Source organism: Gallus gallus, chromosome Z, assembly GCF_016699485.2.
Source record: "Gallus gallus isolate bGalGal1 chromosome Z, bGalGal1.mat.broiler.GRCg7b, whole genome shotgun sequence".
NCBI lineage: Eukaryota > Metazoa > Chordata > Aves > Galliformes > Phasianidae > Gallus > Gallus gallus.
In genome coordinates this window covers 54,089,943-54,117,450 of record NC_052572.1, presented here as the reverse complement: position 1 = coordinate 54,117,450, position 27,508 = coordinate 54,089,943, and the positions used below count along the sequence as shown (strand labels likewise).

At 37.5% G+C, this 27,508-nt stretch overlaps 1 protein-coding gene across 1 annotated transcript in view; it reads left to right on the top strand.

The window, feature by feature from the left end:
- The window catches only part of GAK (cyclin G associated kinase), a 70,279-nt gene that overhangs the window by 8,605 nt on the left and 34,166 nt on the right, over positions 1-27,508 (top strand). Inside the window, exons 2-13 of the mRNA XM_424873.8 lie at positions 816-877; positions 3,374-3,433; positions 5,834-5,948; positions 6,365-6,507; positions 9,204-9,329; positions 10,332-10,421; positions 15,293-15,428; positions 16,045-16,157; positions 16,752-16,863; positions 18,754-18,877; positions 25,963-26,012; positions 26,103-26,251. Coding sequence (XP_424873.4) covers positions 816-877; positions 3,374-3,433; positions 5,834-5,948; positions 6,365-6,507; positions 9,204-9,329; positions 10,332-10,421; positions 15,293-15,428; positions 16,045-16,157; positions 16,752-16,863; positions 18,754-18,877; positions 25,963-26,012; positions 26,103-26,251 — 1,280 coding nt within the window. The remainder of the gene's footprint in view (positions 1-815; positions 878-3,373; positions 3,434-5,833; positions 5,949-6,364; positions 6,508-9,203; positions 9,330-10,331; positions 10,422-15,292; positions 15,429-16,044; positions 16,158-16,751; positions 16,864-18,753; positions 18,878-25,962; positions 26,013-26,102; positions 26,252-27,508) is intronic.

Sequence of the window (27,508 nt, the reverse complement as noted above, 5' to 3'; positions counted from 1 at the left end):
TCCTGCATCTTTAGAAAAGTATCTTGTCAAATTGTTTCTTGTCTGTTACTTTTATTCCTTATCCTGTTCTTAGACCTTTTGACCAGTGGAGTCTTCTAGAGCACTGAAATCTGTGCTTATTCTGCAAATTACTGTTACTCGTAGAACAGAAAGGCAACTTGACATAAGTGAATCTCTTACTTTGGCTGTTAGTCTACCGGGGATACTCTGCAGTAGGCAGAGAATGTAGCAAGTATATACACTGTTTATGTAAGCATGAGGAAGACGTTCATAGGAGAAGAAATGGAAATGGTATATGGAATGATAAACTTCAGTTTACTAACATCATCCTTTATTTTGGCTTTTAATAAGCCTGAAATATGGCAATTTATCTTAAATATACAGGGGGGTTCATATTTATTTTTCATATTTATTTTTCTCCTTTCATTATTGCCTTTCTATGGAAAGGCTAACAGAGACGAACAAAAAAAAACTTCACAAACAGTTGTTTAATGAAAATCTTTAATATATGCTGTATTGAATCTTGATTTTATATATGGACGCTTTAAAGAAAATTAAGATCTACGTATGCAGGCTGACAAAGTATGGGACAGTAATCAAGTTGGTGTGGCTTTGATATGTGCAAAAGAAAGCAAATATAGTCAAGAATATTTCAGCTCTTATATGTAGTTTATGTATACTGTTGGTACCAAACAAAGTGTGTATTTCTTAGGTTCAGAAGAGCTGCTATTTCCACGTGTTATCTCTGTTCAAATAAAAAATTGATTTACCTGAGTGCTGAAAATCAGTAGTGACTTAGTGTTGTTGTCTTGCAGGTGGTTTTGCATTTGTCTATGAAGCTCAGGATCTTGGAAGTGGCAAAGACTATGCTTTAAAGGTAAAATGAATTTGCTTTACTGCATGTTTGCACAGTCTGTCTTTGCTTAATGCTTTATTATGACTGCTGATGCCGGATGTAGTCCACTGAACAAGTCATTTGGAGAAGTTTAGGATGATACCGTGGTGTTTGCACTGCAGTGCAAACATATTTAGAAACAACATTGCCCTTAGGACCTTGCATTTTATACTGAAATACCAGTGTCAGGAATTGACCTATTCAGTAGTAGTGCTGCTTGTCTCAGTTTATTCTAGATGTTCATGGTTCCGCTTTGAGGATTCGGTTGCATGGTTAGAAAGGATCTTGTCTAGTTACCTGAGTGGGAGATACTAAAATATTTTCATATTAAAATACAAAAAATGGTTGAAACCTCCACATTTTGATCTATTCATTGAACTTACAGCTCAGTGTTTCTCAGATTCATCTGGATTCTCTTGTTTTTAAGCTATCACATTGTTCTGGGTTTTCAGAACAAGTGTTATGGAGAGGACAATAAAATGAAGTCATTTATTATCATGCTTTTTTTTTTTAAACAGTAGTCATTTGTGTTTACTACAAAATGGCTTGGGATGGTCTGGCTAAATGAGAAAAAGGATATGTTGGGGAGGAGAGGGAAAAAGGTAGTATAGGAGGTGAGAGTAGTAAGAGAGTAGTAAGTGGCATTACATCACTAAAAAGAATTTGCTCCTTTTTCATACCACATCATAGAATAACAAAATTTGTGACTATAAGCGTGCTATTTGGCTTTAGTAAGTTGTTTTGTTACTGCAGTACATGTGCACTTTGTGTTCAAAATTTCAGATAGGAATAGCCCCATTTAAATATCATGAAATCCACAGAATGACTTTGGTTAGAGGGGATGTCAAGGATGATAGTTCCAACCTTGCAGTAGGCAGGGATGCCAGCCACTGGATCATGCTGCCTGTGGTCCTATCCAATCTGGCCTTGAATGCCTCCAGGGATGGGTCATCCACAACTTATTTGGGCAGCCTGTTTCACTTCCTCAGGACTCTTTTAGGAAAGACGTTTTCCTAGCATCTATACTTCCCCTCTGTTAATTCAAAGCTGTTCTCCTATGTCCTATTGTTACCACTATGCCCGTGTGAAAAGTTGTTATGCCTCCTGCTTATAAGCTGCCTTCAAGCACTGGAAGTCTGTGATGATGTCTCCCTAGAGCCTTTGCTTCTCTAGCTAAACAAGTCCATCTCCCACAGTCTCTCTTTCCTAAGAGTGGTGCTCCAGCCCTCCTTTGAATCTGCTCCAACAACTCTATATCTGTTTTCTGTTTGGAGCACTGGTCTTTGCTGCACTACTCCAGGTGGGGCCTCATGAGGCAGCTCATTAAGGAGCTGCCAGCTCTGTTCCATTCCTAAATCCATTCTCCCTAAGGAGAAATTCCCAAGCAGATCCCATCTAGTTATTCCTTAAACAGCCTAAAGTTCCCTCTCCTGAAGTTCAGGGTCCGAACTCTGCTCTCTGCCATGCCTGCATTCCCAATGATCATGAACTTGACTAGGGCATGGTTGCTACAGCCCAGACTGCCTCCAGGCTTAACCTCTTTAATGTTTTCTTCTGCAGTGGTGAACACCAGATCTAGTAATGCTTCACCTCTGGTGGATCTGTCCAGTACCTGGACCAGGAATTTATCCCCAGGGGACTCCATGAGTCTCCTGGATTGCTTGTAGCTCGCGATGTTGTTTTCTCAGAAGATATGAGTGACTGAAATCCCCCATCAGGATGAGAGCCTGTGAGCTCAGTGCCTCTTGCTGCTGAAGTAACAGCCTTGTCAACAGACTCCCCTTGATCAACCAGCCTGTAGTAGACCTTGACCACTAGAAGCCTTTTGTTGATCTGGTTCCTAATTTTAACTCACAACCTGGTTATGACTGTTTCTCAGTGACAGCCCTTTGCAATCTATCCACTTCTTCACACTGTGTGTGAAGGCAACTGTACTTCCTCTGCTTCGTGGAACTAGTAACAAATGCTCAGATTGATCCTGTTCAAATGTTGATTCCAAATCTAAATCATATTAAAAGGAGTGATGTTTGATTTTGTTACTCATTACTCAGGTACCTAGAAGCTGGGCTACGTGTTAGGAGAAGTTCTGATGGAGTTGGGTAAAGGTTGTTTTTAAAGATTTGATACTGGAGTTAAATCTTTACTTGTAAAGCATGTAATGATGAAACCAGGAGATGTGAATGCTTCGTACAACAGAAAACTCAGAGCAGTTTCTTTCAAAGTGGCAGAATTTAGCATTACTCAGTTGTCCCTAAGCAATAACAGAACAGATGGTTGGAAAACTGACCACTAGGTTTGTAGTAGTGTGTCTCAGTGCAACAGTATTATTTTGCCTACTCTCCTGTTGCAGTACCTTCAGGCTTTTTGACTGTCTGATCCTTTGTGTTCTTATGAAAAAAGTATGTAATATCACTCTGTGTGCTGCTTTTCTGTAAGTTTTAATATGTAAATCTTCTAAAATATTCTGTTTTCTGACAGCGGTTGTTGTCCAATGAGGAAGAGAAGAACAAAGCTATCATTCAGGAAGTTTGCTTTATGGTATCCTTTTCTGAATGTATTTAAATGTTTTGATTTAATTGCCTGGTATCAAACATTTCTAAGAGACTGTCATTTCTTCCATGTCTTACACTGTTTAGGAGTACTGACATTGAAGGGAGGTATGAGTTTATGGTTTGTCATGAACCTGATGATGACATTCCAGCAAGCTCAGTTCCTCAAATTGCAGAAACTTAATGTGTGGAGATGATTTTAGTAGCTGCTGTAGACTTTGTCGTGCACTCTGTCTACCAGAAAATGACTTTTTTTTAATTTGGGCTTTCCTGTAGTCCTTTGACCTTTAACATGATATTTAAATCTTAATGAGACTTCTCTCATATGCACTGGATTTACTGGTTGTTTTTTTTTTTCTGGGAGGAGGGGGGGCGGGGGGGGGGGGGGGGGGGGGGGAGAGGAACTCAAAATTTTGCTTACTATCAGTGTATCACAGTTTCTGCCTCAGATACACTTGGCTTTAAAAATTGTGCTGAGTATCAGGAAAGGAATTTCTGTAGAGTATATGCAGCAGAAACCAGAAGCTGTACTGTCAGTATGTTTTGTACAGTTTTCACTTTCAATTATGTCAACTAGCAGTGTGTGATGTTATCTCATGTTTTACTTCTCAGTCTAAATAATGCTTTCAGTGTTTACTTAAAGCCAAACTCAAGGCTTGCACTCCAGCATCTACTCTAAGACCCTTTGTTTGTTTCAAGAGTTATTGAATAGCTGTATTAATGCTGCTGTTTTTGGCTACTACTGGGTATTCAGCTGCATTAGAATAAGCAAACAAACCTGCTGATCTTAAGCTGCTCAGATGTTTTTGTATGATTATTGGTGTTTATAAAAATCTTAAACAGAACACATTCAAGAACTGAATATCCTAATGCAATGTATTTTCTAGCTACTCTGATTACATCTTTCCAGGAATAACTGATAATGCTTTGGATGTCTTTTCACAGCTTACTTGTTCATGTTATGTAAATATTTTAATAGGGCTAACAGTTGCTCACTTTGAGATGCAACTGAATTGAAAGTATTTCCTACAGCTCTGAGCAGAGAGATCTGAAAGGAACCATGATTTTTTTTAAAAACAATAAGAACTAGAAGTAGCACTGTGTTCATTCTAAATGGTGAATTAATTTTGCCCTTTGTTTTACACCTTTGTTGTTCTTAGGCCATCTTTACCTTTTTCTTCTTTCTAGATCTGTTGAATCCAATTTGTAAATAATGTGTTTGTTGTATAGGCGTAATTCTCAGAGTTTGACTAGTGTGGTGCACATCAGGACCAACACAAATGGGTGTGATGTGATGTAAACCTCCATTGAGCTCACTTATGCATTTTTTTTCCCCTTAACATGCATCAAAAATGATAATGTAAATTTTTGAGCAGCTAGTGAAAAATGAAGGTTGTAGTTTGAATTGAGATACCTCTTTTTTTCTTCCAAGCTTTTGTTTATTTTTGAAGTTTATTGTGCTGACTTTGAATTAAGCATTGTGAAGTTACAAGGGCTCTGGAAGTAATGCCTCCTATTGCATGCTGTGGGTCCATGGCATCAGAAGTGGCTGTTTGTGATATGGCAGTAGAGGTTGAGCCTTCTCTCTGATATTCCATTAGATGTCATTGCTGTATGACAGCTGGCAGCAGAGGGACAGTCCGACATGGGAGTGTGGATGAAACAAAGAGGTGTCTTTGAATTTCTTTGTGAGGAAAAAGTGGTACCTGCTGTAATTCATCAATGCTTGCTAATTGTGTATGAAGACCAAACACTGGATGTCATGCAGTGAAGCAATCGTGGTAGTGTTTTGGCAGTGGGTCACCTCCACTGGTGCAGATTTTTACAACATGGCATGCAGGCTCTTTTCATTGCTGGTGAAAATGCATAGTTAATGGCGATGACTTCTGAAAAAGTGTTTTGTAGCTGAGAATTTGCTCTATGAAGTAGTGTTACTGTGCTCTTTGTTGTCATTTCCATTGAAATAAAAAGGAGGCATAACTTCAGGAGCAACTTTCTGTGAAAAGGCAGGGGTTGATACAACAGGCCTTTCTTGATCAGTTAGCTAGAGAAGCAGTCTTTCTGACCCTTGTGTTAATGTCTTGTAGTCATTGTCAAAGAGAAAAAGGAATGCCTGGATCTGTTACAGTGTCTAGTTTCCTTGCAGCCTTGATCATAAATGCATTTCTGAAATGTTTTATTTTAACTTCTTGCATGCTACCTTTAGTGGCTTGCCTTGAAGCCTGCTTCTGCAGCTGGACATGAATTTACTTGTTCTGCTGAGTATTTCAAGTCCAGCTATAATGATATCTGGGTTGAGCTAACATTTCAAATGAGTTTTCTGTGGATTGCTGTTCACAAAACTATCAATAGACTTGGCAGTTTTCTTCCTTGAACACATTGTCTCCAGAAAAAACTTTCAGGTCACCCCAACATTGTCCAGTTCTGCTCTGCTGCATCTATAGGGAAAGAAGAATCAGACACAGGACAAGGAGAGTTCCTTCTGCTTACAGAATTGTGTAAAGGTAAATTTTATTTGTTTTCTTAGCACTGCACATTGCTTCTTGTAACCTGTGCAAAACAGGTTTTTCAGAGCATGGTAGTTCTGAAAACCTCTTAAAGTTAATCAGGTGAAACTAGTGTTGACCTTCATAGGAGGAGCATTTTGTTCTTTCAGGCAGTTCAATTTTATCATAAGTATGTAATAAGTGTGAATGTCTTTGTATTTGAGACTAGTTGGGGAAGGAACAGCAGGAGTATTTCTTAGGAGTGCCGTTTTCTTTGACACTGCAGCCTTCATGGGTTTGCCACTTTCAGAGTACCTGTCTACAACTCAATCCCCTAAGTCTTCCTTGTTGATGAGAGTTTCTCTATACATGACAAGCTTTCAGAATTTATAGTGTTTTGCATGTGCTTATGTGAATGTTTGTTTTTTCTCCAGGACAACTGGTGGAATTCTTAAAGAAAGTGGAACCCAAAGGGCCAATCTCCTGTGACACAGTCCTGAAGATCTTTTATCAGACCTGCCGAGCAGTCCAGCATATGCATAAACAGAAGCCACCTATTATCCATAGAGATTTAAAGGTGAGTATTTAAATAAAGGTAGAGTTTTTAAATAGCAGAAAGAGCCTGTAAAGTGGTCTGGTGTTTAGGCTGTTGATCAACTACAGTGGGCAATCTTGAAAATACGTATATGTGCATGTGTTTATATAGTGTTTAGATGGATTGTGTTGCCAACATTACTCTATAATGAAGATCCTCACTGAAATACTTGTATCTTTTCAAGCAGCATTTTTTCTTGTGTATGTGGTGTTTGTATTTACTGTACTCAATCTAAAGCTGACAGATGTCATGCAACATGGTTTGCTGATGAAGTTGAACTAAAGGTGTTTTTTTGATAAAAATAACTAGAGTTATGGTATGATTTGTAGTTTTGTGAAGGAAAATTTCTCAGTGCTGGCAAGCAGTCTTCTAGGTTATCTCAAATAAGAGATTTTAACCAAGTCTGTATTAAGCTTCTTTGGTGATACTTTGTAGAATAAAGTTTTGTATGCTTTGTTGAAATATTTTATGTCTACCAATAGAAAAGGTACCTCTCTTCTCTCTGTAAGTATTAATAGTGTTTACAAATAAATATGCATTTCTCACACAAGTTAAAAAAAAATTCAGTAGTTTTTTATCTCAAGTATTTTATAGTTGAGCCAGTGCTATGTTTGACCAGTTTTTTATCAAGAGATGGTCTTGTCAGAGATAAAATATACAAAGAGGCAACAGTTTTGTTTCCTGTTCTCTTTGTATTAGAGGCTGTAGAGCAAGAGGAAATGATAGTTGGGGGTACCTTAATTAGACCCAGCTTAGTTGATAGTTGGGCAAGGACTATAATCAAGTATCCATTAGGGTTGTCTTAACTGTGCTATGTTTTCTGGAAAGCAGGTCAGCAGCATAAAAAAAAAAAAACTGTAGATCAAAGTTTTGACCTTACCTTCAAATGAGGTCTGTGATGGCAGTGTGGTATTTAGGAGAGAAGCTGGAATCCAAGAAGATTGTCTAAATTATTTTGACAAAAAGTATTAGGATCTGTGAAGTTTCTGCAGTACAGCTTAAAGTTCAACCTCATATAGAAATGTCGATTTCTGTGTTCTTGGGGTGTTCTTCTCTTGTTTGTCCATTCATTTTTTTTTTTCCTGAAAACCTTTGCACTTAGAATGGGTGTGTACAGCATTGTGAAAATCCAGGTAGTTACTGGTTTGGAAAAATTCCAAGCTAGTGTGATTGATAAGCTGTCAGTCTTTATCTGATATTTTAATTATCAGAACTTGAACTTTATAGCCGTAGGTCACAGCTAGTCTGCTTAGCAGAGATCATAGAGCCTGTTACAGCCAATTTCAATAACCTGCTGAAATATTCTGAATTACTAGCAACCTTCAAAGCACACAACAGGACATAAGCTCACAAAAGTCTATTTTTTTTCCCTCTGGTGTTACTATAACTATTTTTATTATTTAAGTTACATTTGATTTTGAATCACAGAATCAAAGAATGGTTTGAATTGGAAGAGATCTTAAAGATTTTTTATTTCTAACCTCACTGTCATGGGCTGGGATACCTTCCACTAGATCACATTGCTCAAAGCCCCATCCAACCCGGCCTTGAACACACCTGGGCATGGGATATCCACAGCTTCTCTGGGCAGCCTGTGTCAGTGCTTCACCATTCCCTGAGTAAAGAATTTCTTCCTAACATTTCATCTGAATCTCCATCTTTTAGTTTAAAGCCTAAAACCCTTTGTCATTGCCTGCCTTTCTCATTATACAGAGAAGTAAGCAAACGTTTTTCAACAGAAAGGAATTCAATTTTCTTGTTGAGATATACAACACGCTCAATGTCATCCTGTCGGGTAGTCAGAAATGATTTTATTGTGAAAGAAGGGGCACATCTAAGGAAGGCTAGTTCTGAAAGCTGAGGTGTTGAGGAAGGACATCCAGAAAAGTAATGTCAGTGGGAAAAGGGAAGCCAGATCTGGCTATTTGAAGTTTGGCATTCTAATGTTGGAAAAGTTGAAAGGCACATTAGTTCCCTTTCCTGACTTTATGTAGAAATACAAGTTCTTTTCTAGCTCTTTTGTGGTTGTGACCCTATGATACACCTACTCTGTACCCATTCTTCTATTCCCTTTTAATTTTCATCCCAGTTTCACTTAGCCATTCAAGAAAGCTGGATTTTTTTTAAGAAGAAAAGGAATGGTTAAATGTTCAGGCAGCACATGGTTCTCAAAAAGCTGGTTTGTTTCCTCAGAAAGTTATGGCTGCATCTTTCTAGGCATCCTCTAGTAGCCTGCTTCTTTTCTGTTACTTTGTTTTTTATCTACCATGGTTCTATCCACTGTCCCACTACAATTGCATTAACAGTGTTCAGTTTTATAGATGAAAACCTTTGGATTTCAAGGTGCTACTTATACAAGTGATCACGTGGGAAAACCGCTCTGTTCTTGGATACTAATAGGTGTTTTTTTCCCCTTGGGTTTATTTCCTGTTCCTTGGATGTCCACTTGTTAGTTCTAACACTTGTTTCATGATTCCTCTTAAAGATTGTCTGTATTGCTACCATATACATTTAACTTAGTGGTGTCTGAAATCTTCATTTTCTCATGAACAAAAGTGTTACAGACTATAGTGATATATTTTTGTGCGAGCATATACACAAACAATTTGATATTTTAATCATGTGTTTTACCCTTCAGAAAGTGATGTCTTCAATTTGTTCTACCTCTTCTTTTTAAGGTGGAGAACTTGCTTATTAGTAACCAAGGGACAATTAAACTTTGCGACTTCGGTAGTGCTACAACAGTAGCTTACTATCCTGACTACAGCTGGTCTGCACAAAAGAGAGCACTAGTTGAAGAAGAGGTAAGAATATCTTAGGGTTGCTAATGTTGACAGTAGACTTAATTTTCTGTTAGTTTGTGTAACTTCTAAGACAAATGAAGATTCTTGTAGGGCTATTCATGTTGCCAGGGTACAAAGGTAGCTTGCAGTTAAAACCACTTGTTTTCTCTAGCTGCCTGTAACCACTGCTTCATTTTGAGTAGTGTCCATTCTGTGATCTGATAGGGAAATACCAGGTTAGAAGAGCATCTTATAACTGCAGTCAAAACAGGGAGCTGAAAATTGGCTGTTCCTTAAAAATAGGCAGTATTGCTGTGCTCCTAGAAATACAGTGATGACATTAAACATGCATTTGATTTTTCCAAAGTGCACTTGTTCTTAGTTTTGAGATCAGAGTAACACTGGTAACTCTAATATAATCCATCAACTGGTCTTAGATTTTAAATATGAAGAAATACACTGCTGTTTAAAATTCATGAATATGACCTCTGATATCATGCATCTCTTAACCTCCAACTGTTTTGGAAACCATTGCTGTTGTAGAGTAATCTGTTGGTTTCCAGAGAAGGGAAGGTAATTACGTACCATTGGCTTTATATAATGTATGCAAAAAAAAAAAAATCTTTTCTCAGTGGATTCTTGTAAGACATGTAAATATTTGGGTTTGTCTGTGCTGTCATTAAGTGTGATGAAGAAGCAAGATTTATATGCACTGGAGCATGAATTCACTTCCTGGTTTGTTGCTAATTTTTCTTGATTTCTTGATTTCTCAATCTTAAATCTTATGTGTTTTGGAAAGATTCTTGAAGATTAGTGTTATTCTGAGTTCTTCAACCTTTATCCATTGTCACAAGGGCTTTGATAGAACCAGTCTATGACTCAGTTAATGGCTTCTTTGTTGAGAAGTGTGTCTGAAGTTTCAACGTTAGCTGTCCATGCAGAATAGATAGCATTCTTTTTCCTTTCCTGGATGTCATTAGAGCTTGTTCAGGTTTCTGCTTCAAGAGGTTCTGTCTTCTGCAGATCACCAGGAATACAACGCCAATGTACAGGACACCAGAGATGATAGATTTATATTCAAATTTTCCAATCAGTGAAAAGCAGGACATTTGGGTAAGAAATTCTTCTTTTGTATCATAAGGACTTAGCTCATAATTAAACTGGTTTTGCAGTTTGTATTTCAGTTCTTATAAAAAGCACAAAAATAAATGTGGGTTAAACTGTTTGTCAGCATCAACTTAAGTAGCGTGAACAATGTCTTGAAATATTCAAGCAGTGCGATATTGAATTCACATGTTTTTTTTCCACAGTTCTAGCTTATTTTCCACTGTGAAAGGCAATAATTAACTTTCTTCTATAATCTACGGAGCTATTACTTTGATAGAGCTTACCACCACAGAGTCTTCAAAGTTCTTCAAACTTGAATTTTCCCTTTATGCTATGCATGTAAACCTTGGACAACATATTGCTAAAGTTATGTAAAACTGATTACATCTAGGTTTTACATATGTGTAGCAAAGATGTCAATAAAGTTGCATCATTCATGTTTTGTGTAGCAAAGAATAAACTGTTAATGCTCACTGAAAAAGCTGTTGAAAGTATTAAATCATTTACATTCTAGTTATGCAGTACTGCTGTGGTACAGAGATAACTTTGTGTTTAGGAATCCTTTAGTTTATTGGATGTCTTTTTAAAGAGGCATTGTCAAGTTCTTCAACTGTATCTGTATCTGGTATATGTCAGAGGTCAAACTGAGAAATTGTAGTAACAGGCTCTTTAGACTTCAGCTGGGAATTCAGAGCTTCATTCAGTTTCTTAGTTTAAGATTTAACATCTGTGCTGTCAGTAATTTATTTCTTTATGTGCCAGGTTTAAAAAAAAAAATAACAAATGCTTTTCTGATGACTTGGTCACTTCACATGCTGTAAATGCTGGCAATCTGAACTAAGATTACATTCAATTAAACACAGCAAGAACATCAATTAACAGAAGCCTTACTGAAAAGGGCAGATGCGTTTCTTTTGTTTAAGTTACTGTATCTGCTGGTATTAACATGCTGGTTGTCTTCAACTGTGTCTTTGGAAGGTCTGTTGTATTTACCGTGCTCTCTTTGGAACTTGTTCTGTGTTGTTTTTTTTTTAACTTTACACTCTGGTTTCAGTGAAAACTTGCACAATATTTAGCAGAATAATGTAGCTGTCTCTAAGTGTGACTGATTCATAGTTTGTGGTTAGTGAACTGGATGATAGTTTTTACAAGAAAAGCGTGTCAGTCAGGTAATGTTCATCATTATTTGTAGTGTGAGCTTAAAAGCATAAAGGCAGAAATGCTATGTTTAAAACAACAGCATAGAAGAAGTATTGGTTATCAACTACATGGATTGTGATTAGATACTTAGTAGATTAGGTTTTCAGGCTCAGTCTGTTTTTTTTGTATGTATTTCCTACTGAAGTCTGGAGATTTTCTGAAAATAAGTACCTTAAGGAACTAGAAGTCAAGGCAGGTATTAATTGTGCTTATTTAATGTCATTTCTTGAAATTAACCTTGGTTCTATTGAAATCAGTCTTGTGATAAATATTTTTTGTGTTGAAATGATCCTTTGGCTTGCAAACTGCTTTGTATGTTTCCATTATGTAATGCTTTTGGAAATGGAAGTTAGTGGGCTCCTCACTAAGGAGTGAAGTTTCAAACTTGGGTTCTACTAAGAAACTTTTTTAGGCTGCGTATGGCATCTTCCAGGTCTTAGTTTTTTTAATATCTGTAGTTTTCATAAGGCTCTTTTTTTCAGAATTTGTTCTGAACTCTTTTCTTTATTCGTGCAACTACAGTATAAAACCTTTAATCATTTTAAAGTATCTCTTATTGCCTGAAGCTGGTCTGAGGGATAAATAACAGTAAATAGTAAATAACAGTATCTTGATTTGTTTCAAAGAAGTTGCTCCTGCCCAAAAAACCAACCAAACCAAACAAAAACCCATCACAAAACAAAAATCAACCAAATAAAACAACTTTGCTGAAGGAAATAATTTTCTTTTACTATTTCCTCTTTTCAATTTGTGGCAGTTTTTTCTGCTGACAGTCAGTATTAGTTAATGGCAGTGTCCCCAGGTTCAGCGAGCTTTCTTCCATTCAAGTGAGTCTGGATACCTTTGTTGTGAGATTTAAGATTCACTGTGGGGATGTAATTACAAGGCTTTATTTTTTTTTCCCTCACTTAGCTTTCATTTCTTTTTTGCCTGCTAGGCTACTTTGAATTTGTTAGGAGCAAAAAAAAAAAAAAAAAAAAGGAAGTTTAATGAAACATTTCTATTAAATTCAGGAGCTTTCAGTGAACTGTTTATGTGGTGTTAATCATTGTTTATTTCATAGTACTCTGACATCATAGAATGTATTTGCCACACTGATTTCAAACATAGAATGTGGATGCTAATAAAAATTTATGATGGATGGCTGGTCATACCTCTCTTCACTTAATTTTTTTAAAATTATGTGCTGAATATGTCAACCATTAACTCTTTCCTAGCACGACCATTGCAACAAAGTTCCTGTCTTCAAAGAAGTTTTCTAAATTTAAATTTAAGCTATGGTAGATGATTTATCAAATATAGTGATGGTGAGAAACCCAAATTAGAGCAAACTCTGAATAAATACGTCTTTCCAGATTTCCAGGAATAACCTGGGCTATAATAGTTCCTGGCACTTTAACAGGTGTTGTGTTTCTCAGTTTCAGTTCTCCTCAGGGAGCTGAGATATCCTGTGGATTGTGCTGAATGCTTATTTTCAATGCCAGGCAAAATATTGAAAGGTAAAAGGGACAGATTGTTAGTATTTTAGTATTAAGTAACTGTGGTTTTGGTTATTGATTGTGTCACTGACTTCTGAATATATTAGAAATGTATTTGTTTGGATAAGCTGAATAACACATCCTGTTTTTTATGTACGTCTGCTGTCAGTCTGGAAGTCTAGTTAAACATTGGACAACCTCCTCTATTACTGCAGTGTTAGTTTTGGGAAAACTATCTCAATGCAAAAAATTGTGTTGTAGTTGGGGTGGAGGGGGGAAGCTTTGTTGAGAAAGCTTGATGAAGTAGGGTAGAAATATATTAGCAAAATGATGTGAAAATAACACACTGAATTTTAAAAGCATCTGGATTTTAGTGTACTTCAGGAACCTACTTGAGAGGCAGATGTTTAAACAAACCCTTCAGAAATACTGCCTAATTTTATATGATCGCGTTTTCTAAAATTACTGAGAACTTTATTAATATTTCAGATGCCACTGAAGGGTAAGTTATGAAGATTTACTGCTCAGCACACGAATTCAAGAGCATTGTTATAGACTTAGTTTTGGCATTGCATCCTGAAACACCACTAGTATACACTGCAGTTATTTCAACTCCTTTATGCGGAAGGCAAGAGAAATGGTTCTTTGGGTGGTAACAAATGTTGTCTGAAGGAAACACTGCTTTTGCTGAGGATAGAAATGTGGTTGGAATTACTGTGTTAGTAAATTCTGAATAAGCTCCTTGCATAAGATGGGAAGCTGGTGTGGCCATATGGTCAGTGATTCTGTGTGCAGGGAAAGGCTGTTTGTGAATGATATTCTTTGGGGTCCATCTTCAGGCTGGTGTTCTTCAACATCTTTGTCAGTGACATAGACAATGAGATGGAGTGCACACTCAGTAAGTTTGGTGATGATACCAAGTTGGGGGGAAGTGTTCATCTGCCTGAGGGAAAGAAGGCCCTAAAGTGGATTCTGAGTAGGCTGTATCAATGAGCTAATGCCAATGAGGTGAGGTTCAACAAGTCCAAGTGCTGGGTCCTGCATTTTGTCACAACAACCCAATGCAGTGCTACAGGCTTGGGGCAGAGCAACTGAAAGACTGTACAGTGGGAAAAGGTCTGGGGTTGCTAGTCAACACTCAGCTGAACGTGACCCAGCAGGTGTGCCCAAGTGGCCAAGAAGGCTGCTGGCATCCTGGCTTGTATCAGAAATAGCATAGCCAGCAGGAACAGGGAGGTGATCGTCCCCCTGTACGCGTATATGTGTACACTTCAAGTTCTGTGTTTGCTTTTGGGCCCCTCACTGCAGCAAAGACATTGAGGCCCTGGAGTGTGCCCAGGGAAGGGCAGTGAAGCTGTGAGGGGTCTGAAGCACAAGTCTTATGAGATTGGCTGAGGGAACTGAGATTGTTCAGTCCAGAGAAGAGGATGCTCAGGGGAGATGCTATTGCTCTACAACTGCCCCAGAAGAGGTTGTGGTGAGGTGGTGGTTGGCTTCTTCTCCCAGATAAGAGTTTGGACTAGAGGGAATGGCCTCAAGTTGTGCCAGGGGAGGTTCAGGTTGAAAATTAGAGAAAAAAAAAAAAATCTTATAAAAAATTGTGGTAGTGGCACTGAAGTAGGCTGCCCAGGGAGGTGATTGAGCCACTTTCCCTGGGGGTGTTCAAGAAACATGTGGATATCATACTTAGAGACATAGTTTTGTGGGCAGTATTAGTGGTAGGTGCAGGGTTGGACTTTGATCTTGGAGGTCTTTTCCAATCATAATGATTCTATGATTCTTGAACATGTTCAATGTTGCAAGTATTCACTTTGATGTATGCAGCAAAATTTACAGAATGGATATATGATTTTTAAAAATATATGGATACGAGAGTTCTTTTATCTGAAAACTTTACTGAAGGGGAAGAAAGAAACCACAATCTTATTTAGAGACAACTTTGCTAGTAGGAGTGCTCTAACTGACAAGTCAGGTGAATGTTTCACTGTTTCTGTCCTCAGAGTAACATCAAGACTGTTTCAGAAGGAGTCTGAAGCTGCTCTTGAAAGTACTGTAAATACGTAAAGGGTTTCATGAGTCAGCAGTTGATGATTGAAACCTGTGATTTACAAGCACTATAAGGAAGCCTCATCACAATCTAAAGTTTGGCTTTAATTATCACTGCCTAAATTAAATACTACTGCCTTTATCTCTTTTTAGGCTTTGGGCTGTATCCTGTACCTCCTGTGCTTTAGGCAACATCCCTTTGAAGATGGAGCTAAACTTCGCATAGTCAATGGAAAATATGCCATTCCACAGAACGACACCCGCTACTCTGTATTTCATGATCTCATCCGTAAGTTTGATGTTATTTAGTTTAGTGTTTTTATTGATGCATCTTTGTGCTTATGTTATATTTCTAGGATTTAAATCTTGTTGATTTCTACTTAACTACTCTATAGTAAAAAGGATAACTGTTACAACTTCTCATTTTATTCAGAATTTTAATCTTTAAAGACAAAACAAACCTTTAAATGAAACTTCTGTTCTTTAGTGCTGTCACCCATCATGTTTAGGGCTTGAGGCATGCTGTAGGAATGACTAATGGTTTGACTCATTTCTTTGAATTTGTTTTACGAATTCCTTTTTCTTTAAGTTTTAAATAGATTGTCCAAACCTTCAGTTGCAGTGCTGGAAGTATGATTCCAGCTCCAACAAAGTTAAATACAGCGTTACTTCTGAGGCTGTTCATGAATGCACCCCTGACGTATGTTCTGTGATGTATTCTTGACCCTAGAAGTATTTCTTGAAGGTTACTTCTTACAACCATGGTACTTCTATATGAATTTAGTATTTGCTGTACACTTCTGTATATCTGAGGGCTCCATGTTTGAGGCTGCAGTGAAGAAGTTATCTTTGCTGGCAGAAAGCCTTAGAAGGGCATCTGTTATTGTCTGAACCATGTTTTTTAGGCTCCACTTTGAAGGTGAACCCAGAGGAGAGATTGTCAATCACTGAACTTGTGAATCAACTGCAGGAGATTGCAGCAGCTAGGAATGTAAATCCTAAATCCCCCATCACAGAGGTAAAGGAATCTAATAAAAGAGTATTATTGATTAGATCTCATTTCTTATCTGATGTGAGTTTATAAAAAATGTCAGAGCAGGTCCTCCATTTCTCAGTCTTCTGAAAACTTCACACTACCTTCTTTTGAAATTGAATTGATCTGTATGACTAATATGTAGAATCTTTAGAAAATACACTTTAAAAAAGAAACAAAACCATAGAACTTACATGACATTAAAAGAAACTAGTTGTAGCTCTTACTGCTTATTGACAAAAATGTCTTGTTCCTGAACTGTTCTTTAGGAGGCAAGTGCTCTGTTCGGCATGCTGCATTTAATCATAATTAACGTGCACAAGAAACACTAATACATGAAGGCTCTGCCTTCATTAACTTGAAACCCTCTTGAGAGGAAACTCTCTGAAGTGTCTCTTGTTTTATGCTTTATTTAAACTACAGTGGAATTGAGTAAGAGTAGTGTAGTTGAGCTGCCTGGCTTTCTCTTGAGCCTCAGAAATTGATTGCATGCTTGTTCTCACCAAGCTACACTTTGTTAATTGCTTTTGCGTTGACTAAATGAGGAAGAAAATCTTTTGTGATTATTAATTTCCACAGCTCTTGGAACAAAATGGAGGCTATGGAAACAATGCTCAGCCTCGAATATCTGTGACTTCTGTTTCACAGAGCTCCAGGCCTGCAGGACAGCTTAATAATATATACAATGCAGGTATGTTCAAAAAAAGGCATCTCAGTGCGTCTCAGTGCAGCAATTGCATATTTTGCATTTGGGGAAAGAAAGAATTTAGGTATTTTAAACATTTTGCACAAATACAGACTATTTTGAAATTACATTGCTATTTCTAAGCTTTTGTTTTCTTTTTTCTTTAGAGTTTGGTTGTATGTTGGTAACACAAATAGTGTATTGCTGGGAAAATAAAATTTAGTTTCCTTTGTAAAATAATTTGAAGCCAAAATGTGTTATTAACCTGTAGATGGGGAGGAATCTGTGATGAACTAAAGTTTTATGAGAGTGGCTGATTGAGCTATAATCTTAAGAACTATAGCAACAAAAAAAAGTAAAGTCAGGTTATGGCAAAAGAGTAAAAAATTCACTGTAAACTAAACTTTCCAATTCAGCGAGACATATGATATTTGTGTTTACTGAAAAGTGAGAGCTTAAGATTTAACTACTGAAAATCTTTTGAGAAGTGCTGTATCTTAATTAAAACCTTGGTATATTTGACAGAATTCACTGAACAGTTTACTGGCACTATAGTCATTATGTTCAGAGACAGCCATTGCTGATGCTGGCTTGAGCCCAGCTAATTAAGGAACAATTATGCTGGGTTGTGCCAAAAAACTTCAGTGATGAGAAGCTGTGGCATCATCTGAAGAAAAACAGTAGTTAGACTAACAGTATGTACTTGACTCAACCAAAACATGTCTCCAAAATGATTTAAAAGCTGGCATGTTCTTTCTAGAAATGTAAGTATTCTGGGGTTCCTTAGCTGGAAATATTTGCATTTGGTGTAGTAAAGAAAAGGAAAGTGGGGGAGGCTTGCTTGGATTTGGTTTTGTAATAAAAAGCAGTCTCAGCAACCACCTTTTCATATATTACATGTGAATTTGGAGCTTAACATTATGATTAATGTAAAACATACCAGTGGAATATTTCATGTTGTATTCACTTTTTCTTCTTGTTTTTATTACGTATGCTGAATTGACAATAAGAAGGTATTAAAGCTCAAGAGGAAAGTTGGGTAATGCTTATTGCAGTAATTTCATCTGTACATAAATTGCCATGGAAGAATCTATCTTCCTGATAGGAATTCTCTTTTCAGCTGTGCCCAGTGACAGAACAAGGGGCAGTGGGCACAAACTAGAACACGGGAAGTTCCATATGAGCATAATGGAGGTTGTCTTTACTATGAAGGTGACAGAGTGTTGAAACAGGCTGCCCAGGGAGGCTGTGAAGTTGTCTTTTTTGGAGATATTCAAAACCAATGCTTTCCAGTATAACCTACTTTACGGAAGCTGCTTCAGCAGGGGGTTGGACTTGATGACCTTCAGAGGTCCTTTTAAATCCCTCTGATTCTGTGATTATAATCAAAATCCTGTCTGGCTATCTGTTTTTTGCAGGATGCTGTACTGTTTGCTCTTAATGTGGAATATTGCTAGCTGGGATTGCATGCTTAAAATGTAACTTAATTATGCCAGCTTGTTTATGAAGCCCTCCTTTAAAACACCTTTATTGGAGATGCTCAAGTTGACTTGCTAATGAAATATTGCACATTGAGACTGATACTAAACAAAAGATAGTGTTTTCTTGCAGAGACAATATGAAAGAAATGTTTAACAGTTCAAATCTTGTGCTCTGCTCTCTCTTAAATACAAACAGTCAATTAAACTATTTAAGTGATTTACTAGTAGATCTTTAACACACAGGTGTCATTTTTTTTGTATAGTTTGTGGTTAAGGAGATCATTAGAACTGAGGGTCTTATAGCAAAGCTTAGCCTGTATATGCTTTCGCTTAACAGCTTTGTAGGTTTACTTCAGTTTGGAGGCCATTCTTGAATGTAACTTATAGTACAGTTGTTTTTATTCAACTACTCTAGGCCTGACCGTTGCGGAATGTGACCAGACTTATGGAGGGTTCTTTGATATTCTGAGGGGTGGAACGGAGCGATTTTTCACTAATATTAAGGATACATCTTCTAAAGTTATCCAGTCTGTGGCCAAGTGAGTAAAAAAAAAAAAAAAAATGTTGGTAAGAATTACATTACGGAAGTAAGGAGTTTATTCCAGAAATAGTCCAACTCAGCCCGATCATTTTTCAGATATGAGCTCTAGCAACTGATGATTACTGCTGAGACTTTGAGTGATTCTAATGCATAAGCTGAAGAAGCAATAGTATAGAAATGGGAACACTGGGAGGGAAAAGCTGGTCTATAAGTACTGCCTTGATGTTGTCTGCTGTATTCTGCACATGCTGAAAGCCTGGGAGATGTGAGTTGGTGGGGACTGGAACTAGGAGAAGTAGTATGAAAATAGGACTATCTTGGATCGAAATAAATTCAGCTACAAGATAGGTCTTCGGTGAATAATTAAAGAATAAGACAGAGTGGCAAAAGTTTAAGGGAATGGAAGTCAGAGGAAAAACTGCAGGGAAATGGTGCATGAGCTCTCTGTCCAGTTTAGCTTTTAGATGGAATCCTGTGTCTGGTATAGGTGATGGAAGGCAGAGACTCGAGGCAAAATGAGAAGTTCTGCACTGTCTTCCTCCTTAGCCCTGAATTACATGAAAGAATACTGAATACATCCTGATTTGATGTATGTATTCTCAGATTCTTAATGTATTTTAGTGAGTTTTCCAGACCCACAGCAACTGTTTTTTGTTGCCTCTATATGATCAGTGATCTGAATATGGATTTGTGCTTTTCAATTTTTTATGGAGTTTTATGCTGTATAAAAACCTTTTTCTTAATTTTAGGAAGAGAAGGTAAGTTAATGTTGTAATAGAGCTAGAGTCCCCCTCGGACCAATTAGGATATTCCTTTGTTGTAGATTTTTTTCACCTTTTATATGGGACTGCTGTGAAATCTTTTATTTGCAACATGCTTTTCTATCATGGAGTGTGGTGTTTATTGTACTGCTTTGAACTTCCCAGGTAGTGCTCAAAAAGGCCAGATCTATAGTTTCTTAAAGGTCACAAAAACTATGCAGCTTTGGTCTGTCCTTAAAAGCTTTCTGCAGATAAAAGCAATTGACACAGCATCAGACTTTCTGCTGTGATGGAACCACACAGACTCAAGTGAAGAGAAAGGGAAGTATATGGAGGGAGTAAACTGTTGCGTGATGGAAAGCAGTGAATTCTTAGGAACCCAACAGAACTGTAGAAATTCTGTGCACAAAGCATTGTGATGAGTCTTAACTTTTAAGCAGCTCTTCTATTTCTTTGGCATATGCTGTCATACATACCTCTGTTGTTTACCTCTTTGCTACCTTCTGTGAAAGTGATCTTTCTCAGCCCTTCTATTCAGTGTAATTTCTGTTCCTTGTGTGGTATCTTTTTAAGGAAGATTTTCTGTGTGATAATACACATATATTCTGCGGATTTCTTGCCTTCAACAGCTCTCTTACAGCCTGAAGGTACTTAATTCTTTGTCTTAAATTCTGCTGATTTTGCTTAAATTTCGAGTTCTGCAATAGAGAAATTACTCCTTTTCCCCTTAGTGGCAGACAGTAGTTGAATTCTTGTCTTCCTTTGAAGTTGTAAGCTCTGATTTGCATGTTTTTATTCCTGCATTAGGTCTTATTCTTCCACTCTACAATTTTGTCATTTGTTGCTGCTTCTGTAGTGCAGTGCACTCCAATTCTTGTGCAGTTCTCCATGAGATGTTCTGTACTGTTGTACATATGGTTATATTTGAAGAAGTTTCTCTTCCTGCTCTTGCAACTAGTTTTTCCTTAATTGCCAGTGGGAATTTGAGTACTTCTTATAGTTTCATCTTGCACAATTTTCCCCTTTTCCAGTGGTAAGGGATGAGAACAGTGTACAAGTGGTTTCTTAGTATGGAATGCCTTGTGCTGCATCCTCACTTTATTTTTGTTCTCTTACTTAACAAGTTTGTGCGGCTTTCTGCTTTGTATATTTTCATTTGGCTCCGTACCAAGGGTAGTATGGAAGAAGTAAAATATTAACTGAATATCCAAGCTTACATGAGAAGCTGCCAGACATAGGACAGTGAGTACTTGATGTCTTAACATATGCTGTTCAGTTCACATGCTTGTATTCAGAATCATTTTATACAAGTATAGAGATTGCCCAGAATAAGTTTTTGTCTGTTTCGGAATCACTGTTCTCATTTTTAATGACCAGTTACTGTTCTGTGGCTGAACTTTATACTTAGCGCTTTAGTTAGAATTACTCATTTACTTTATGATGGTATCTGAGCCTCTGTCAGGGATCTTCATGCTCTTGGAGATGTTATTGCATGTGCATTATGGAACTTGAAGATTCTTAACCAGGAAATACACATAAGATAGAAAAATAAATAGGTTAATTGCTAATATTGCTGATATACATGAATATTAATTACAATTGATTATCTTGACAGCATGGTTGTTTAGCATGGTTTGGCTTTTTAAGACTTAATAGCTGTAAGTGTTAAGATAATCAAATTAGATAACTAACTATTGGTGTTTCCCATCTAGAGGAGGATACAACACTTCCAAGGGCTATATAACAAATTGAGAGAGGTTTGACAGTGTTGTGCCATGACTTAATGGCAGGTTGCTTTCTACAAGCTGGTTGTTTTCACTATAAATTGTCTGACTATTAAATCCCAGGCTTTCTCATGAGGAGATGAATCCCAATCAGATATTTTGAACAAGGCAGTTCAAGTGGGGAGGGCTGTGTGTATAGTCATTTTAAACTATTGTTTCTGCTGACAGGAAAGACGAAGTTGGCAAATTTGTTTAAGATGTGCAATAGCAAAAGCAAGTCTTGGTGTTCTGGATGGCCATCTGTTTTGGCACAACTCCCAGGTCTGCAGTTAACCATGTAAATTTGGTGTTTTGGTCAGTGGTTTGGGAACTGAAAGAAAATGAGTTTGCACCAAGTATATGAATGTGCTAGTGAGAACCATTTACGTCAGTACTTGTTTTCCAGATAATATTTAATGAACACACAGAGAACCTTTTCCACTTGTAATTTGTCAGTGTTCGTTAGTGGCTCTTAGCACTGCAAGTTTCATTTTCTGAGACTGCATGCTTTTTGAACCTTAACCATATTTAACAATCCACTGGCATGGCAACATGTAAATTAATATGGGCAGTAGTTAATGTTATACAGGACCAGAGATGGTCTGAGATTCTTCAGCATTCACATATATCACTGTCCCTGTGAGAGTCCCACCACTAGGCTTTGTGCATCCCTGAACTACTTCTGCTTTAACTGAGCTGAACTGCTTATCCTTTCTGTGTGTCTACTGTAGGGTGTTTGTTTTCTGCCGTGGCTGTTCTCTGCCTTTACAAATTTGTGGCTACAGCTGATTGTAGTTGAAAAGGTATTCTTAAATTCCTTATGCTAATGATGTCAACTACCTTTCTAGACCTCCGTGAGCGTGAGAAGCACACTTTCTGGACAAGCTAAAATCTTTCTTCCTTGCCATGCATTTTCATCACTGCTCCAAGTCTGTCATCTCTCTAGATGGGCTGTCTCCTTCCTGCTCACTGCTGCTTTTCTATGTTATAGAGTTATTTCCTTTATCTGCAGGCAGACTCTTCATCACTGAATCCACATCACAACTGAAGAGTTGGTGTTTAGTACTTTCTACAAAAAGATAATTTTCTCCCTTAGCTGCCTTTATTCAAATTTTGGGTGTCCTGTTTGTTCTAATACGTGATAAAAGCCTTAGCACTAAAATACGTGTCATGGTCTACTGGGAATACGAATGAATCAGGGCCATCTTGATTGTACTCATGCCACCTTATTCACAGCTATTTTGGAATAAGCATACGTTGTATGTTTAAGTCCAAGTCAGGCAGAAGCAGTTTCTTTGTTGCTGGGCTGTCTCTCTTTAGCTGTTGAGGTTCACCCCTTTTGTTGTCACAAACTGACTTAATGTATGCTACTGCAGGGCAGCATCTGCACTGAAAGGAGATTTGTTCTACTAGGTATACCCATATGTGCCTGCTAACTCAGGATCAGCTGTGCAACCTTGGTGTAATTGCTCTGTCCGTCTCTACTGTCCCTCAGTTATGATGCTGCTGTTCCCTTCAGCTTCTTTGCTTACTGAGACTTGCTTCCATGCAAGATACAGATGCCTTCTTAAAAAAAAAAGATAACTTCACAAGATAACCAGTGAATGTTATGTAAAAGTTTTATGAATTTTATAAGCATCCAGCATCTGCTGGCATTGAACCTTACTGCGAAACTTTAGACCAGTCTTTCTGCTTTGCCAAACCAGTATCTTCTGATGAAGAGATTGATCTAAGATTTTAGTGCCTTTCATTGCTAGCTTTCTTTGCTTCTAGGGTGATTTTGTTTCTTGATGCTGCATTAATGCTTTTTTTCATAGGAATGTTACTTTGCTTCATGTTACACTGCGTAGTTGAATGACTAATTCAGTTCTACAAAGCAAAACCAAGTGGGAGCAGATTGATATGAATTTCACTGCTACACTTCTTCATAGCTTAAAAAAATAAACTTCAAGAGTAATATTACTCAGTTAATACATTTTTTTTGTCTTAATTTTGTGTAGACCTCTAGAGGAAGACCATTCAGTGTTAGAGCATTGTTTGACTGAAGACCATGCTTTGCTTGCTCACACTGTAGCTAAATTGACTAGTATGACTCCTTTCTTTCCCATCTTCAGCTGTCAGCAACACAAGGTAACTGTGCTGTTGTAGAACTTTGTGCTGTATGCTGTCTAGCTTTTTGGATTTGTTAATTTCATTTTTTAACCTTTCAGCAAACTGTCTGATCATTAGTGCAGCTATTCTCTGACGAGACCAATAATGCCAACCCTTGACACTGAGAAGTTTTAAAAATTTAATTAGGACTTCTGATTTTATTCAGATGCTTATGCTGCAGAGTAAGAGTTTACGTCTTATTTGCTACATTTCCATCTAGATATTTCACTGTGAAAGTATAGGAGTATCCTATTATTATCAGGAAAGGGACTAGATGTTGATATGATGACATTCTTTTCTGTTTCTTAATTGAAGCCTTAAAGAAGCACATTTGTTATGGAATTTTGCAGATTTTTTTCCATGTTGGTCACAAGGTAGAAACCCTACATGTAGTATCTTCTTGCATGTTGTATTCATCATCTGCTGGCAATACTGCAATGTATGTCCAGCTGTTAGCAGCATTCAGAGATGGACCTCAGACCTGATATTTTGTCGCAGAGCTGGCTTAAAATTCCTATCACTGTATGTGAAGAGTATACTCCCCACTTGTGTACATGTTTTTTGCCTTCATTTAAAGAAATTTTTATTGCCAGTCTGTCATGAAACACTATACTAAAAAAAGAGCACCTGGTGTTCTGTATATACTGAAATAGCTCTGAAATACTCAGGAAAAAGTTCAAGGAAAACATGGAATAGGAATTCAAAGGCTAGTCACACATTTTAAGAGGCTTGGGTTGGTTCTGCAGTTTGCACCAGCTATGCTATAATTCACACAGCAGAGCCATTCTGAAACTTTTCTGATTATAACAGGCATGCAGACTTTTTCCTGCAAAACAGCAAACTTACCTTGTCCATGCTGTTACTAACATACCAAACTACTCTTTCAGCAAGTTTTTTAGTTCTAATGTGCGTGGAACTTTTCTGCAAGTGTGCATGGTGTGATCCACTCCCTTAATAATTTTGCATTTTAATTCAGAAAAATGTAAAAATAGAAAATGTTGGATGGTGTTGCTAGTGAAGGGTCAATATCTGGAAATATTCCTGAAGGAATTAATGTGAAGACTTCAGGTTTTTTGCTCACTGTAGTGGTATGCATTCATTTTGTGTTACTGTTTAACTTATTATGGTATTGAAGACATAGTAGTTCTTTGTTTTCAGGCTGTTGTATTAGGTGGCTCTTCATCTTGATAACTGAAAAAGTTCAAATCATTAGAATGATCTGCATGGGTTTTTTTCCTTGAAGTTAGTGGTTGTAAGTGACAAATAATTTAACACCTCACAATCAAAAATGACTGCTAATTTTTATTAGCATTCGTAGTTGGTACTCAATGTAAATTTCTGCCTTGATCAGTTTGTCTACAGCAGTATGTTACCATCTCAGCTACCTGATTAAGTTAATGGCTTTCCAAAAATGCAAATGTTTTTGAAATAGTATTTATTTGGCCATTTTGTGTTCCTCTTCTGTGCAGTGTTTTTCAGGGTTGGGTTCTTAGTGCTTTGGCTGGTGAGGTTCTCAATTTTCCTCGTGGTGACTTCAGTTTCTCTTGAGTCCATGGGTCGTTATCATTGTTAACCCAGTCAGTACAAGTACTTGCAGTTGCCTTCAGAGCTATCATTCTCACTTCATCCAGAGTTCTTCTCCTCCCAGTCCTTGTAAATTCAGTAGTCTTTTAATTGATCCTGCTAGACTCCTTTAAGTTAACCAGTATGCCGTAAGGAGTCAAGGAGAGACTTCCTCTTGGTGTTTCAGAAATCTGAATGCAGTATTCTGGGTGTCCTGAAACTTTGTAATGATTTAAAAAAGTGCTTCTCTTTGATAAACCTGCATGATATTGTTACAATGGCCTTTTGATGTTCTGGAGATGTGCTACCAGTGTAATCTAAAATAAACTCTGTAGGCAAGGTATTTTTTCCTGCTTAGACACTGAGAAGTGTAGACCTATGGGATACAAAAAATCCTGCATAGGTAATTAGGAAACCAACCAGTAATGATTAATGCTTTGCTCTCTTCAGGCATTTTGGAATCTTTACGTAATCTTCCTAGTGTTTGAAGCACTAGGATGTCCTCCAGTTGAAGTGTTAATGAATCTTCATTGGGCTTTAAAACTCATACTGTGTAAGAAATCAGGGTTCTTCAGGTCTTTAGAAGCTATATGTTTACAATGAACATTTATCAGTAACAGCAGCAGCTGTAGAATGAGTTAAATATTGAGAATATCTGTATAAAATTCCCAAAGATGGTTTTGTTGCACCATCTATTCTGAAAACGTTGGAAGTCTGAGGAAACACTTCAGATGAAAAGAGTAGGAAGTTATTCATGGTAGTGAATGGAGCCTATGACAAGATTTTAGATTTATGGCTTGAATGGTTCTATTTCTCAGTATCAACTCCAATGTATTCTGTTTCAGTTATGCGAAAGGGGACTTGGATATATCATACATCACTTCGAGAATTGCAGGTATGATTGCTAAGTCTCACAAATAACCCCTGATTGTGCTTAATACATGAAAAAAAGTAAATACTTCACGGGCTGATCTTCTGTTTTCAGTGATGTCCTTTCCAGCTGAAGGTGTAGAATCTGCCATCAAAAACAACATAGAAGATGTACGATTATGTCTGGACTCCAAACATCCTGGGCACTATGCTGTGTATAATCTTTCTCCAAGGACATACAGACCTTCACGATTCCATAATAGGGTGTGTATTGTTTTTGTGTATTTCTGTAAAAGGTATTTCAATGCAATATATTGGTTTATACCTTCAGTTTCTTGTCATGTGATACTTCAAAGCATGCTGCTTAATCAAAAAGGTGACAACAGTATGGTTGTAAACATAAGGTCAAATAGAAACCTCTTCTCTGCTTCCCTTTATTTCCATTTCAAGCTTACTAATTAAAGGCTAATCTTCATTTTTTTCTGACTAAAGACTGTTTGTTAGGCTGGTGGTACCTTTTGAAGAAGTGTACCAGTACCCTTAAGTTTCAGATTTATATGGAGAATATTTAACATAATTAAAAATCTTAATAACATCTAAATTCCTCTCTGTTTGGAGGTTTTTACTTTCAGATGTAGCACTTCCTTGGAGTCTCGCTTAAATAACCTGCTGGTGGGACTTCTTCCTTGTCCTGCTGCATGCTGTTTGACTTCTGTGTGGCCTAGCCCTGGGGTGCTGCTTTTTCCTGAAAGGTGTAGGTGACTGCTTGTTGCTCCTGACTGAAATACTGTTCTAACAACTGAGCCTTCAGTAACCTTCTTGGCTATTTTTGTGATGCTGCAGTGAAGACCGTATCTGCAGTGTACTGAGGCCAGTAGTGAAGCCAACTTGGTAGATACTTGAAATACTGGACTTCTTTCTATGTTCCTAAATACACTTTAACTGTCCTATAACTAGCTTAACTGTGTAGATAATTACTGTGTTTTACATTTTCTAGCAGTGACCATGTTAGTATGGACAGTATCTACACTGTCCATAGTGGTAATGATCCTCCCCTGGTACTGACTGTCCAGCTGACAGTGTAAAAGCACTGTTTGTTATGTAAAACTCCTTTCAGACTTATCCTGCAGAGCTGTTCTTAGCATTGCTTCATTGCTTCTGAGTTCACTTAAACTTCATCAAGCTGGGAAATGGACAGTGTGTTTTTTCCAGTGGTTGTCTCTGCTTTTTTGCATCCTCCATAAATCTGTAGACAAGACAAAGTATGTTCAATCTGAAAAACAGTTACTGCCTCTTTGGTTGGAGGATCCTATTCAAGATCAACATTTTTCTGAGTTTGGTTGAGTTTGAGGTTTAGCCAAAGGCTGTTCAACATAGAAAGTAACAGTTATGCAGGGAGCTTCCCACTGATTTCTGTTTAGTCAGGTATCTCAAAGCAAAAGCCTCAGGAGTCCTTTTTTGCACTGAAGCCCACTGAGGCTGACATGTTTAAGTGAACAGTTTTATCTCCTGTTCTGACAA